Source organism: Schistocerca americana, chromosome 8 (assembly GCF_021461395.2).
Source record: "Schistocerca americana isolate TAMUIC-IGC-003095 chromosome 8, iqSchAmer2.1, whole genome shotgun sequence".
In the NCBI taxonomy this organism is placed as follows: Eukaryota; Metazoa; Arthropoda; class Insecta; order Orthoptera; family Acrididae; genus Schistocerca; species Schistocerca americana.
The window spans coordinates 110,446,948-110,462,754 of record NC_060126.1 but is presented as its reverse complement, the minus strand read 5'-3'; the positions used below and the strand labels follow the sequence as shown (position 1 = coordinate 110,462,754).

At 43.2% G+C, this 15,807-nt stretch overlaps 1 protein-coding gene across 1 annotated transcript; it reads right to left on the bottom strand.

The window, feature by feature from the left end:
* Window positions 1-4,081: 4,081 nt before the first annotated feature.
* Window positions 4,082-12,094, bottom strand: LOC124545604 (fatty acid-binding protein, muscle-like). The gene is made up of 3 exons (XM_047124552.1): window positions 12,013-12,094; window positions 5,599-5,879; window positions 4,082-4,190 (listed from the first exon to the last, which is right to left on the bottom strand). The coding sequence occupies exons 1-3, from the start codon at window positions 12,092-12,094 to the stop codon at window positions 4,140-4,142; spliced, it is 414 nt and encodes a 137-aa protein (XP_046980508.1). The 3' UTR covers window positions 4,082-4,139.
* Between the last annotated feature and the right edge of the window lie 3,713 nt (window positions 12,095-15,807).

Genomic DNA, 15,807 nt, shown 5'->3' with positions numbered 1-15,807 from the left:
AGCATAACGTACAAAAAAATTCGAAAGCTGCGGTCGTGCCTGACAGCGTCAGATAGTCAGAATTAAAATAAAATGCAACAGAGGTACAAGACACTATGGGCTGCCATGTGTCCTCTGCTACAGTCAACACAAAACACGTTATGCTGTAACATGTAGTTTCAATTTTGTCCGAAGAAGGTGTCCCTTGTGACACCGAAACCTAGGTTACAAATTAATTGTGTTCACGACTGAGAGCTGTGTTTTTCAAAATTTTGTACAGTCATAAAGACTTTAATTGTTATTGTTGTTGTTGTTGCTGTGGTTTTGGTGGTGGTGGTATTCAATCCGCAATGGTTTCATGAAACACTTCACGTTAATCTTGTGCAAGCCTCCATCTCAGCAATACCAACTGCATACATTTGAAACAGTTTACTGTACTGAAGATTTAGTTTACCTCTACAGTTTTACCCTCCATACTTCCTGATATTACCAATCCGTTTATTCATGGATGACTCAGGCTGTGTGGTTATCAAACGATTCCTTACTTTAGTCAAGTTGTGCCACAGTTTTCATTCAGTTAGATTCAGAACCTCCTCACTACTTATTCGATAAACTCATCTGATTTCCAGCATTCTTTTGCAACACAACTTTTCCAAACCTTCTCTTCTAATCTGAACTGCTTATCGATTTCGTTTCTCTTCTGCACAAAGCTATACTCGGCACAAATACATTCAGAAAAGACTTGCTAAGTCACACATTTACATTGAATGATGACAAAGCTCTCAGTTTCAGAAATACTTTTCTTGGTATGGTCAGTCTGCGTTTTATATCCTCTCTACTTCGATCATCATCAGTTATTTTCCTGAACAAACGGCAAAACTCACTGACTGTTTATAGTATCTCATTTTCTAATCTAATTCCATCAGCACCACCTGATTTATTTCTAGTACATTTCATTTCCTTTGTTTTCCTTCTGGTGATATTAATCATACAAACTGTGTTCAAGATCGTATTCGTTCCGTACAACTGACCTTGCAAGTCCTTTGCCGTCTCTTTGACAATGTCATCGCAAAAATGTTTATATTTGTTCTTCCTGTGCTTTAATTCCTTCTCCTTCGTTTCCTTTACTGCTCTCCCAGCGTACTGACTAAATAACATCAGTGATAGGCTACCTGTCTCTCTCATTCAGTTCCCAAAAATGGTTCAAATGGCTCCGAGCACTATGGGACTTAACAGCTGAGGTCATCAGTCCCCTAGATTTAGAACTACTTAAACCTAACTAACCTAAGGACATCAAACACATCCATGCCCGAGGCAGGATTCGAACCTGCGACCATAGCAGTCGCGTGGTTCCGGACTGAAGCGCCTAGAACAGCATGGCCACCGCGGCCGGCTCAGTTCTCAACAACTGCTTCCCTTCATGCCACTCGACTCTTGTAACAGCCGTCAGGTGTCTCTAGTGGTTGTAAATAGCCATTCGCTTACGGTATTTTGCCCGTGCTACCTTCGGCGGTTCAAATAGTGTATTCCAGAGAACACTGTCATCAACATTCTCTGAGTCTACAAATACCATAAACATAGGTTTACCTTTTCTTAACCTGTTTACTAAGATTAGTCATAGGGTTAGTACTCCATGATGTGTTCCAAAATTTCTCCGGAATCAAATATTTATTCTCCCGACGTCGGGGGAATTACCATTCTTTTACACTCTTCTCTGAGTATTTGTTTTGGTGTTTTGCATCAATGACTTATTGAACTGCTTGTCCAAGGTAACAATCACCAAGTGCTAATTATAGCATACAGGACCTCTATAAAATCTTTTCGCAAAAAAAACTTAATGCTGCTCAGTTCCGTAGATGGATTACAAGCAAAAAGTTTAGCTTGAGAATAATGGGAAACGATGAAGAAGAGTATTTGGGCAGAGAAGATAGATTCAAAGAGAAGGTTTTAGAATGGTTTGTGTAGTAAATCGTCTTGAATTTCATTAGTAAGAGGACGTCAGGAGTAACTTAGGGGAAGTGAGGAAACTACACTCCTGGAAATGGAAAAAAGAACACATTGACACCGGTGTGTCAGACCCACCATACTTGCTCCGGACACTGCGAGAGGGCTGTACAAGCAATGATCACACGCACGGCACAGCGGACACACCAGGAACCGCGGTGTTGGCCGTCGAATGGCGCTAGCTGCGCAGCATTTGTGCACCGCCGCCGTCAGTGTCAGCCAGTTTGCCGTGGCATACGGAGCTCCATCGCAGTCTTTAACACTGGTAGCATGCCGCGACAGCGTGGACGTGAACCGTATGTGCAGTTGACGGACTTTGAGCGAGGGCGTATAGTGGGCATGCGGGAGGCCGGGTGGACGTACCGCCGAATTGCTCAACACGTGGGGCGTGAGGTCTCCACAGTACATCGATGTTGTCGCCAGTGGTCGGCGGAAGGTGCACGTGCCCGTCGACCTGGGACCGGACCGCAGCGACGCACGGATGCACGCCAAGACCGTAGGATCCTACGCAGTGCCGTAGGGGACCGCACCGCCACTTCCCAGCAAATTAGGGACACTGTTGCTCCTGGGGTATCGGCGAGGACCATTCGCAACCGTCTCCATGAAGCTGGGCTACGGTCCCGCACACCGTTAGGCCGTCTTCCGCTCACGCCCCAACATCGTGCAGCCCGCCTCCAGTGGTGTCGCGACAGGCGTGAGTGGAGGGACGAATGGAGACGTGTCGTCTTCAGCGATGAGAGTCGCTTCTGCCTTGGTGCCAATGATGGTCGTATGCGTGTTTGGCGCCGTGCAGGAGAGCGCCTCAATCAGGACTGCATATGACCGAGGCACACAGGCCCAACACCCGGCACCATGGTGTGGGGAGCGATCTCTTACACTGGCCGTACACCACTGGTGATCGTCGAGGGGACACTGAATAGTGCACGGTACATCCAAACCGTCATCGAACCCATCGTTCTACCATTCCTAGACCGGCAAGGGAACTTGCTGTTCCAACAGGACAATGCACGTCCGCATGTATCCCGTGCCACCCAACGTGCTCTAGAAGGTGTAAGTCAACTACTCTGGCCAGCAAGATCTCCGGATCTGTCCCCCATTGAGCATGTTTGGGACTGGATGAAGCGTCGTCTCACGCGGTCTGCACGTCCAGCACGAACGCTGGTCCAACTGAGGCACCAGGTGGAAATGGCATGGCAAGCCGTTCCACAGGACTACATCCAGCATCTCTACGATCGTCTCCATGGAGAATAGCAGCCTGCATTGCTGCGAAAGGTGGATATACACTGTACTAGTGCCGACATTGTGCTTGCTCTGTTGCCTGTGTCTATGTGCCTGTGGTTCTGTCAGTGTGATCATGTGATGTATCTGACCCCAGGAATGTGTCAATAAAGTTTCCCCTTCCTGGGACAATGAATTCACGGTGTTCTTATTTCAATTTCCAGGAGTGTATTACTCGATAAAAATTAGTTCCTGGCAAATGTTGGCATAGTTGTGGGAGAAATATCTAATGCATATCGTCTCTATATCAGAGTTGTTGGCTTTTACGGATAAACGCGGCAGGAAGAATGAAGAAAGCTGACTGAAAGCCGTTGTCGCTTAAGGCGTGCGCGAAATGTCCACTATTCACGTGTCGTATTGCACAGTGTATTTCTCTTCTTACAATGACGATCCATATGCCGTCTTGCTGTAGCAGCTATCGTTGGGTGTTATTACTATAGTGGTTGGTTATGCATAGGTGCAGCAAACTGGAATCAGTCTGCCATCTTGCAGAGAAAACATATAAATTGCATGTTTGTTACTGTAGCAAAGAAATATTCAGCCCTTCATCCACCAAGCACTCCTCCACATCCTAAGGTGTGTAAGGAGCACTTTAGAGAACAGGTTTGACGGCATTTTCCAGTACTCACTCTATTAATTCCGGAATCAGTCTGCAAGATGTTACATACTAGTCGCTTTGCTCTGTATTTTAAAATAAAGATCAGAATTGGTAACAAAATAGAATCAGATCTCAGTGTTTTAACTTAAATTTATTTGTGAAACGGACTGCAAAAATATAATAACTTAAGAGATAAAGATTTGGTACAATTAGGAGACCTTTCCGATGATAATTTTTCACAGTATACACAGTAAACACACTGTATTTTCAAAAACAGAGTTCAAACTGCCTTGTAGATCCTTTTTGCTGTGACGTTGCCGACAGTGAGGGTCTGTAAAAGAAAAAAAAATTGAATAAGAAAAAGCAATGCGCTGTTTTCTTGTTGTGCCTTTTCTATAATGTAACGAAACTGGCAATAATAGGGCAAATACAGCTATATGACACAGTATATAAATCTGTTTTATAATTTCCATTTATTATGAGGCATTGTGGATATTTTTGTCTTTTATGCCTTACAAGACTTAATTTTTTAAGCAGCTTGATACCTAGTGGAATAACGAAGATACATAACATTCTAGGTAAGAAATCAAATATTGATAGCTTTATTTGTTTACAGTGATTTTCTAGTTGATCATTAAATTAGGTTTTAATGTAAGGGCAAAGGCTTTTGAGGCCAGAGTCCATTTGAATAAATTCTTGGTCGTGTGTATGTGTGTGTGGGTGTCTGTGTGAGGGAGGCAGGGAGGGGGGGAGAGAGAGAGAGAGAGAGAGAGAGAGAGAGAGAGAGAGAGAGAGAGAGAGAGAGATAGAGAGGGAGCACTTATACGCGAATGCATCATACACGATAGTAAAACAACGAAAATTATCGCTGCTGTTGTAGGCAATCTTTATGAGGATAACATTCAATACTACTGCTCTGTTGATTCTTCTGATCAAATTCTTTACTGATGTCTTGAAAAGAAGAACTGAGAATACAATCATCTGACATTCGAAGGCGAAGTAGATCAGTCACTGAATGAAGTTCAGTGTGTTAGTCACATTTTCAATACGGGTACCCTGTGGATCTGACGGAGATTACAAATAAATTTCAAAACTGTTTTAATCCTGAGGTTGTGGAAATGCCACATAAATTGTGAAAGACGAACAGTGAAAGGAAGTACTAATGAGTGTTAACACCCAAAATTTTTCTCACAATAACGATTAGAGATAATTATGCATCAATTAATGAATGATGCAGTGGTCGCAGATAATGTGGTATACTCAACAATATTATAGGCACAGCTACATAGAAGAAGAACAAAAGATGATACTGCATTTGATAGTCCTAGCATTCTGTGAGAGTACTTCATCAAAATAATTGTAGGCGATATATAGGATCAAATTATTCTAATCGAGATTCTCTTCCAGAAGTCAGTTTTTACAAGCTTTCATAAAAATTATTAGTATTTTGAGGCACGTCTTTATGAATTCAGAATGCTGATTAAAACTGACAGCAGCATCTGAGGATGTGTGACTTGTTGATTGTCTGTGCTCACTTTCATTAACTAAGCCTTATTTCAATCTGACACTAAAAAATTTTCAGCATCTATGGCTTGGAATATCAGAAATAAGATGCTTCTGTTAATTTATTTAATACTCAGTAATATGTGACAGCACAATGTTCACTCATATACGACACATGATAAGAGCAGGTGTAAAAGAGAGAGTGCTGAGAGTGGGAGTGTAGTGTTGGGACTCACCGCGACCATCTTGTCGGCGCTGAAGGTCTTCTCTATGGTGACGGTCTTGCCGTCTTCGTACTTCTCGACCTTGACCAGTGTGTCGGCGCCCCTCTGGGTGACGGTGCTCTTCCTCTTGCGGCCGGCCGTGTCCTCTGTGAACTCCTCCCCCAGGCGGTATGTCAGCACGTGTTTGTACTCGCCCAGCTGGGTCACGTCCGTCACCTTGTCACCCTCCAGTGTCAGTGTCAGGGTGTCCTTTGCTGACAGAGCCAGGTGGCGGTGTGTGGCGTCTGTCACTCCTGTGGGGAAAAATTAAGTAAACACTACAAACAGTCCGTCAGAGGATCATCCGCAACTGAGGATTCTAGCAGAGGTTGATAATATGGCTTCAGGTGTAAGGTTATTTTTATTTGAAACAATACCGGTTTCAGGATCTTACATGCCCATCACCAGGTCTTATACTGAAAATAAACAAGAGACCGGAGCTAAATTAACTTTTACATGCAGTAGTATACATAAAAAAGCAGGGGGCTAGTGGTCCCACGCTCTTCTTCCCGTAAACAAATGGCAGTACATTTGCCATTCTGGTTTATCAGTTTGCTTCCACCTTCGTGTATGCTACTGCATCTTTTGCAGTTGCTGGTGATACACCCCATCCTGCACTCGCCCACCGGGGTGCTAGGGGTCACAGCGCAAAGTATAACTGTCCTGGTGTTCATTGCATACTTCTTTACCCAGGCAGCTGTCTGTAGTATTGTCTGGTGTCACTTCGACATTGACTTAAGTTTTACCACACCTAGCCCAACTGCTAGTTTCTAAGATGTTATATGGAACTTCATTTCTGCTTTTTTTAATTGCACTACTATGTATAAAAACTATTACTAGCTCTGATCTCTAGTATATTTCCAGTATAACACCTGGTGATGGGCATATAAGAACCTGAAACTGGTCGTGTTTTAACTAAAAAGAACCTTACAACAGAAGTTGTGTTTTCAGTCTGTGATAAGTAAACACTACAGGACTGCTGTCACAAATTCCATATATAGTTGGTGTTAGATAACAATGAAGATGTACACACGCTTAAAATGATTACTCACATTGCAGATGAGCTCCATACATAATTCTAATGATATGCTTTTGTGTAATGCAAGTTTTCTTCACTCATAACATACTTCATTATTAACATCAATTTATATCATCTTTGTCTTGCGATTACAATGCCCAACATGTTAAAAACCAGTAAACTCCTATCCTGATACGTTAAATAATCGATCGTCCACGTATGTAATTGGTCGAAAATGGAGTATGTGGTAAAGAAATAATAAATTGAAAAGTCACACTTGATGCAGATCTTTTTACTGAATGAAAAATGAACATTTGGTAAGTGATAAACTGTTCTTCTTTAACTATTTTGTGAGCTTTTAAGGGAGAACAAGTATAGAAATTATATTTCAAGTGTTGGAAATTGGTGCTCTCCTGATGAAATACTGGATGAGTACAATCTGGGAAGTTTGCGATAAATTTTAAGAATAGTTAGTTTTTCGCACATATCAATGTCTACAACGTCACACATCCTGGACGATGCGCTGCATAAAATATAGTATTGCAACTATTGCATTTATTTCTACTGTGTGCAAAATGTGTTCCAAACGGACTTAGTACTAAGGAAGTGGAACAGCAAAAAGGAAAAATATTTATGCTTTCATTATTTTCTGTTTTTGGTGTCAGCGAGAAAAAGTTTCCAAAACGGTTTGAAATTGTGTGTCAAGTATAAATGATCATTACTTGAAACCCTCAGGTGCCGACAGGTGTTGTTGATATATCTCGATGTGGACAGCTGAAAATGTGTGCCCCGACCGGGACTTGAACCCAGGATCTACTGCTTACATGACAGACTCTCTATCCATATGAGCCACTGAGGACACAGATGGCTCTCACGGGAAGCGTGCAAGAGATAAGTCCCTGCAGTCGCCCTATTCATCTGTGTCTTCAGTGGCTCAGATGGATAGAGCGTCTGCCATATAAGCAGGAGATCCCTGGTTCAAGTCCAGGTCGGCGCACGTATTTTCAGCTGTCCCCATCGAGACATATCAACAACACCTGTCGGCAGCTGAAGGTTTCAATTAATTTACATTAGACGGACGGAGTCCAACAGCCGATCAGTTACTGTCATTCCACCAGGAAGGAGGTATACGGCTCGTGTTGTCTGTGGTTCAACCATGCCTAGACGGTCAATACCGCGGTTCGATCGCGTCCGCATTGTTACTTTGTGCCAGGAAAGGCTCTCAACAAGGGAAGTTCAAAAATAATTCAAGTGGCTCTAAGCACTATGGGACAACATCTGAGGTCATGAGTCCCCTAGACTTAGAGGTACATAGACCTAACTAACCTAAGGACATCACACACATCCATGCCCTAGGAAGGATTCGGGACTGCAACCGTAGCAGCATCGCAGTTCCGGACTGAACCGCCTAGAACCGCTGGGCCACAGCGGCCGGCCAACAAGGGAAGTATTGTTCGGATATGGAGGGGATACAGAGAGACAGGAATTGTCGATGACATGCCTCGCTCAGACCGCCAAAGGACTACAGCTGCAGTGGCTCACCGCCACCTACGGGTTACGGCTCGGAGGAACACTGACAGCAACGCCACCATGTTGAATAATGCTTTTCGTGCAGCCACGGGACGTCGTATTACGACTCAAACTGTGCGCAATAGGTTGCATGACGCGCAAATTCACTCCCGACATCCATGGCGAGGTACACCTTTGCAACCACGACACCATGCAGTGCGATACAGATGGGCTCAGCAACGTGACGAATTTACCGCTCAGGATTGGCATCACGTTCTCTTCACCGATGTGTGAACGCATATGCCTTCAACCAGACAATCGGCAGATACGTGTTTGAAGGCAACCCGGTCAGGCTGAACGCCTTAGACACATTGTCCAGAGAGTGCAGCAAGGTGTAGGTTCCCTGCTGTTTTGGGGTGGAATTATGTGGAGTCGACGTACGCGGCTGGTGTTCATAGAAGATGTCGTAATGGCTGTGCGATACGTGCATGCCATCCTCCGACCGATAGTGCAACCATATCGGCAGCATATTGGCAAGGCATTTGTCTTCATGGACAACAATTCGCGACCCATTGTGCAAATCTTGTAATGACTTCCTTCAGTATAACGACATCGCTCGACTAGAGTACCCAGCATGTTCTCCAGACATGGACCCTATCGAACATGCTTGGGATGGATGGAAAAGGGCTGTTTATGTACGACGTGACCCACTAACCACTCTGAGGGATCTCCGCCGAATCACCTTGAGATGTGGGACAATCTGGACCAACTGTGCCTTGATGAACTTGTGGATAGTAGCCGCGACGAAGACAGGCATTCATTAACGCAAGAGGATGTTCTACTGGGTATTAGGGGTATCGGTGTGTAGAGCAATCTGGACTACCATCTCTGAAGGTCTCGCTGTATTATGGTACAACATGCAATGTGTGGTTTTCATGAGCAATAAAAAGGGCAGAAATGATGTTTATGTTGATCTCTATTCCAATTTTCTGTACAGGTTCCGGAACTATCGGAACCGAGGTGATGGAAAACTTTTTTTGATGTGTGTATTTTAAGACATAAGGGCGTAGCTTCCTCGGGACTAGAGGGATCTGTAAAGGGTAAAACTGTAGGGGAAGACAGAGACTGGAATATATCCAGCAGGTAATTGAAGAAGTAGGGTGCAGGTGCTACTCTGAAATAAAGAGCTGAGAGGAGTCCATACCGAGCCGCAGCCGACTAATCAGATGACTGATGACCCAAAGTGAAAAGCCCCCTATTATGCGTCATGTTCAGACCATTCAGCAGTTCCATCTATTTTTCTTTCCTTCCATCATTGAGTGGTGCGGTCTATGCTTCGCCTGCGGTTTTGGCTTCTTCAGCAAATGAGTCTTCGTCAAAGTGCTCTCGGTACGCAGTGAACAATCGTTTGATGTGCTGTGTTAGTCCCACTAGGTATTGAGTCCTGCATTATCGTGGAATATGCTTAAGTGATATTTTCTCCGTTATGTGCACAAAAATCCTGAATTTTATGTCGTTCGTTATAACTTGGTCTATCTCTAGTTAGAAATTATTCCAGCTCGCCTTCTTGAACTTGAAACGTCATTAAAGGGGAACATTTATAGAGTCACAGGCCATCTGCTTCCACTTGTGACTGGCCAGTGTTGAGCTCTGGGTATCGGATCTTCTACACGTTTCATGACATATTGGTCGAGGGCACTCCTGATCTATATATTATTCGGATTACATCCCTGATGGTTCGAATGGCGTAGGAGTTTAAGGTCTTCCTGTTCTGCCCACAGTTACACTTCTTCGCCGTTTCTGTGACGTTATACCCCCAGATGATGATATGACAGTAAAAATTTTCGATTAAATTTTTTATTTTTGAATTTGCCAAATTCATGGGTTTCAAAAATTCTAGAACTGTGATGCGTCGTTTGTACTACTTTGTGACAGTGCAGGAGTCTTTCTACGTCTAAAGTAAGACTCTCTCCTCTGGGAGTCCCTCGTACCCTTGATACACTCATGTCCAGAAAAAACATAAAATCCTGAATAAGACGCTCATATTCACAGAATTGATCATTAGTATGTTCTGCAGAAATGATTAGGAATGAGTTACCTCGTGTCAGTAAGTGTCCTGTAGCCGAGTAGCAACAGGGTCCGCCATGCGCACTCGTAACTTCCAAGGGTGATGGCATCGACGCGTATAAGACGCGAATGGTGTCCTGTAGTGTAGCCATCCATGCTGCGTTCATCTGGTTCCCAAGTTATCTGTGCTGGTTGGCACTGGGTCACGGTGCTGCACCTGTCTTTTCACCATATTCCACACATTTCCGAGTGGTGACAAGCCTGGTGGTCTGGTGGGCCGGGGCAAAAGGACGACATCCTGTGACGTGTTTTTGCGGCAACCTCTCGTCGTGCATTGTCTTGGTGAAAAATGTCGTCTGGGGTGTTGTGCAGATAGGGTATAGCTACGGGTGGCAGGATGTCATTCTTGAAGGTCGCACTGGTCAGTGTCCTGGACATGCACCAAATGTGATTTTTATTTATACCCAATGGTATCTCACAGCATAAGGTCTTGATTTTGCGCTGTATTTCTTGCGCGAATGCAGTCACTGAGATGCTGTTCCCGACTTCCGTAGCGAACCAGCAAGCGGCCATCTTTTTCAAACACACAGAACCTGGATTCGTCCGAAAACACTATCTGATGCCGTTGCTGTCTGCGATGGAGTCGTTTCATAGACCACCGCTGCCTAGCATGTTTCTGCACATTCGTGAAAGGTGGCGCGTACGTAAGCCATGCCGTAATGAACTGCGACAGACTGTCAAACCTAATAGTGTACGATGTATTGTTACAGCCGAGGAGGACGCAAACACGGATCTGATCTGTAATGACATAAGGATGAGGCTTCCATGTCCTCGGTGGGTGGTGTGGGTGCTGCGACCTGATCCGTCTCGTCGTGTTCTACAGCTTTCCGTGAAGCATTCGGCATACACCAGTTGCACTGTCGAGACACTTCGTCCCACACAAGCAGCACTTTCTCGGATGCATGAATTCCATTCTCTCATGCCAATTTGCGCCATCTTTCAGACTCACTGATTTGACGACACGGTTCATGCATCCTGTACGTCTGCTCGAGTCACACTGATCCAGTACCTTTGCTGCATAGCAAGAACGAGAGTCGCAGGCACATTTTACCGGTAGTTCGTGCTGCGCCGCGATGTCGATGTTGACACTGAACCGGCGAGGCGGTATTGTTCAAATTTCTCCAGAATATACTATTGTACATGTTCTATGTGAACGTCCTATATTCAGTCGTTCAAGGGGTTCCGTTTTTCTCAACATAAGTGTACATCAATTCTACGACGTTTGCATAGGTCAGTCGATGGAAGCAGTCTTTCTTTGTTAAACGAAGTCGTTCTGAAGCAAGCCCTTTTAAAACGCCGAGTGGTATTTGAGGCTTCGAAGTTGTTTCTTAGTGCATAATGATGGTTAATGGATTGGCCATCGGTGCATAAGCCGATAATACTTTTGACTGCTTTTGTGTAGTGCAATCTTAGTGTAGGCTCCTTCTTTGTTCCCCCCGTAAACCGCTTGAAAAATTTGATCAGAATGACGCGATTTCGTATTCATATATACTGATTTACTACCACCTAATCCTATAAACTTTCTGTGTAATTGCACACTCTATCCGAAAAAGTCAAAGAACTCTGCAGATTGTTCACTCTTAAGTTTTCCGCCGACATTTCACGTAACTCTAGCCAACTTTACAGACCTTTCTGCTGCAGTGTAAACAGAGCCTTAGTTTTTTACTTAGTTCGTAACGTAAATATAAGATATGTTCCAGAGTTAATATAAGTTTTCTGATCAATTCACTCACCGCTGGCGTCGAGAAACGACTCCATGTTTTCCAAGCTGGCCACGTCGAGCGCGTAGCTCTTTCCTGAGAACTGTTTCACCATCTTGAACGGCTTACTCCTCTCAGGTGTAGCGGCTGAAATAGTGAGCCCACAATGTGTCTTGTGGCTGTGTGGCCGTTTATTTATCATCGAACCGTATCCTTCGCTCAGCCGTCACTTCCTTCGATAAGGAACGGTTCAGTATCTGATTACTAAGGCGATATCCGGCACTCCTGCTGATATTTTCTTGCGTAATTCGTACACGTGACAGGTGATACAAAGCACATCTGTTTATGACGGACGTATCGTGTTGCGTCGTATACTTTCTACGAAACCGAGAAATTTGCTATGGCATTCACATCCTTCATCATTCACACCTCAGTTTGGATTCAGTGGAAATGTTGGCAGTCATGAGGCAATACTGAAATTATGACTTAGAAGATAGATTAAGGAAAGGCAAACCTACGTTTCTAGCATATGTTGACTTAAGAGAAGGCTTTTCACAATGTTGACTGCAATCCTCTCTTTTAAATTGTGAAGGTGGCTGGAGTCAAACACAGTCAGTGAAAGAGTATTTACAATTTGTTCAGAAACCAGATGGCAGTTATAAGAGTCGAGGGGCATGGAAGGGAAACAGTGGTTGGGAAGGGAGTAAGACAGAGTTGTAGCCTATTCCCAGTGTTATTCAATCAGTATATTGAGGAAGCAGTAAAGAAAACAAAAGAAAAATTTGGAGTAGGAATTAAAATCCATAAAGAAAAAATAAAAACTTTGAAGTTTGGCGATGACATTGTAATTCTGTCAGAGACAGCAAAGGACCTGGAAGAGCAGTTGAACGGAATGACCATTGTCTTGAAAGGAGGATAGAAGATGAACATGAACAAAAGCAACTGAAAGTATTCGAATTAAATTAGGCGATGCTGAGGGAATTACATTAGGATATGAGACACTTAAAGTAGTAGATGAGTTTTGCTATCTGGGGAGCAAAATAACATGATGGTGGAAGTTGAGAGGCTAAAGAATGTAGACGGGCAATGGCAAGGAAAGTGTTTCGGAAGAAGAGAATTTTTTAACATCAAATATAGATCTAAGTGTTAGGAAATCTTATCTGAAAGTATTTGTATAGAGTGTAGCCATGTATGGAAGTGAAACATGGACAATAACTAGTTTAGACAAGAAGAGAATAGCAGCTTTCGAAATGTGGTGCTACAGAAGAATGCTGAAGAATAGGTGGTTAGATCATGTAACTAATGAAGAGGTACTGAAAAGAATTAGGGAGAAAAGGAATTTGCAGCACGACTAAAAGAAGGGATCGGTTGGTAGGACATGTTCTGAGGCATCAAGGGATCAGCAATTTAGTATTGGAGGGCAGCTTGGAGGGTAAAAATCGTAGAGGGAGACCAAGAGATGAATACACTAAGCAGATTCAGAAGGATGTAGGTTAAAGTAGTTGTATGGAGAAGAAGAAGCTTGCACAGGATAGAGTAGCATGAATGGCTGCGTCAAACCCATCTCTGGACTGAAGACCACAACAATAACATCATTCACTCCATTATGGATATATTGGATAATGTATGTAGCAATCGTTATGTGATGTTCTTTCTCTAGTAATAGACACTAGCGTTTCCCCAGAACTATTACGAGACTGTCTAGTCATTACATTTCATGTAGTAACTGAATTCATTAACCAGACGCAATATTTTATCTTCTGCATAGTGTGACAGCACCGACTCAACAACGATACGCTTCAATCTTACTGTTGTTTTTGTGTCTTAGCTGTGATGGTCCAGTGAATAGTTCTGTTTCTAGTGACTGAAGAGCATTTTATTGTTCACGTGCTCCACTGTGTAGTAATGGTGATAGATGTCGTACTTATCTAAATGTTTAAGTGTAATAACTGCTATACGACTGCATGTGTATTTCTGTCAGACAAAGAGTATCTGGGTGGGTCATCCTCTTCGGAAACAAGAGAGCTAAGTGAATCATTCTTGATGACTCCCGTGCCAAAATTGATGACACTGTGCATGGACTGAAGATTAGGCACAGTTCACCGTGTGCCATAGCAACGTTTATGTTCATTAGGTACCACTCCCACTGACAGATAAACACATAAGAGACTTTCGGAAATGTCGAAGTTACCGTTAAGGCATATGGAAGGGTTAGGAGAACTATCTTACTCGTATTGTAACCGTTGCTGATACGTGATTTGATCTTCGCGAACCACAGAGTAAGCAGCAAAGCAGTGTGTGGAAACATCCGTCTTCGGCTACAGAAAAATGGTTTAAATTCCTAGCTCGGTTGTGGCTGTGTTTCATGATGTGTAAGGTTCGCTGAAGATTCTTTACACCCCTAAAGATCAAACAGAGGAACTCACTACGAACCTCAGAGTAAGCAGCAGACGGCTGTGTGGAAATATACATACTCGCCTACAGCAAAGATGTTTAAATTCCAAGCTTCTGCAGGAATGTTTATCTTGAAATTGTTCTGCGATGTGGAACGTGCAGTGACGAGTCTTTACGCTCCTAAAAGTCAAACAGAACATTTTTATTTTGAGCTGCTGGAACATCGACTGTAGAGTCCTAAAGAAGCTCAAGTGATTTTCAGCTCCATAGTCCGCTGAATGACTTGTGCCGGAGATTTTTCTCCACTGGAAATTAGTACACCATATTTTCAGTCATGGACGAATAACCTACAATTAATTTACCATGATCTGCATATCACTGATTTTGTTGCACATATCTACACGATTTCTAAATTGTAGCGTAAATACAAAATAAAATCAACGTAATCTGTAAAAATGTGTTTTGTCATTTTCGTCATTTTAAGCCCTTTGCCCCAATGGTTTGAAACTTTGTATTTGTAATTTTATTGAGGGGGAAGACGACGTGAGTCCGAAGTGGGCAGATGGGAAGCGGAGAAATAAGTGGCAGTTTTGTGGAAGGAACGCTTTTTCTTTGTGGTAATGTTCAGATGGTCATGTGTGGAGAAAAGAGTCAAAGTACTGAGAGAGTGGGGAGCAGCTATGCGGATTTAATTACAGTCGGAATGAAGATGTTGTCACAGATGGGTGACGGGTCAATTTTATAACGCCTCATTGAATGTTTCGACGAAAAAACAATGTACGGAAGTTTTCTACGAACAAGAGGGTCTGGCGATGGCAAGACGGAAAAGAAAAGACAGAAGGACTAATATTTACGACACATAAGATTTACCACGAGGGTCGATGAAGATCATCAACATGAAGAGACCTAGACATCAGCAAAAGAAAAATTGTGTGATTTCTCGTCAAAAAGTTTGAGTGTGTGGAGCAATAGTAGCGACTGTATACAGAGAAGATAACAGCTACTACCTTTTTACTCAGAAAAGTGGAGAGACGGCGAACAACATTGGCGAAATGGATCATGAAACCAAAAAGTGACTGTTAGGCAAACATCTGGTGTTGGGAAAGAAAGACTGGAATCGATGCAGCGAATGTCGTAATTAATTATTTTGAGTACCAGGCACTGATTTGTTTGAGAACGGAAGAATACAGTCAACTGATGCCATAAGATATAAACAAATCTTGCACGGGCTTCCACTGTTGCGAACAAAAATAGTGTGCTTTTGTGGATTAATCCCGTAGAGGCCATCTAAACATCCCATCCAAAGCATTTAAAGGAATTTTAATAGCCGGAGACTACTAGAAAGTGGCAATTTGAGTCACTAACATGTTCAGATCAATTGCTTGGTTACGAAACCACTGTGACCCTCTCTTTCTCTCATACAGTTATTGTCTT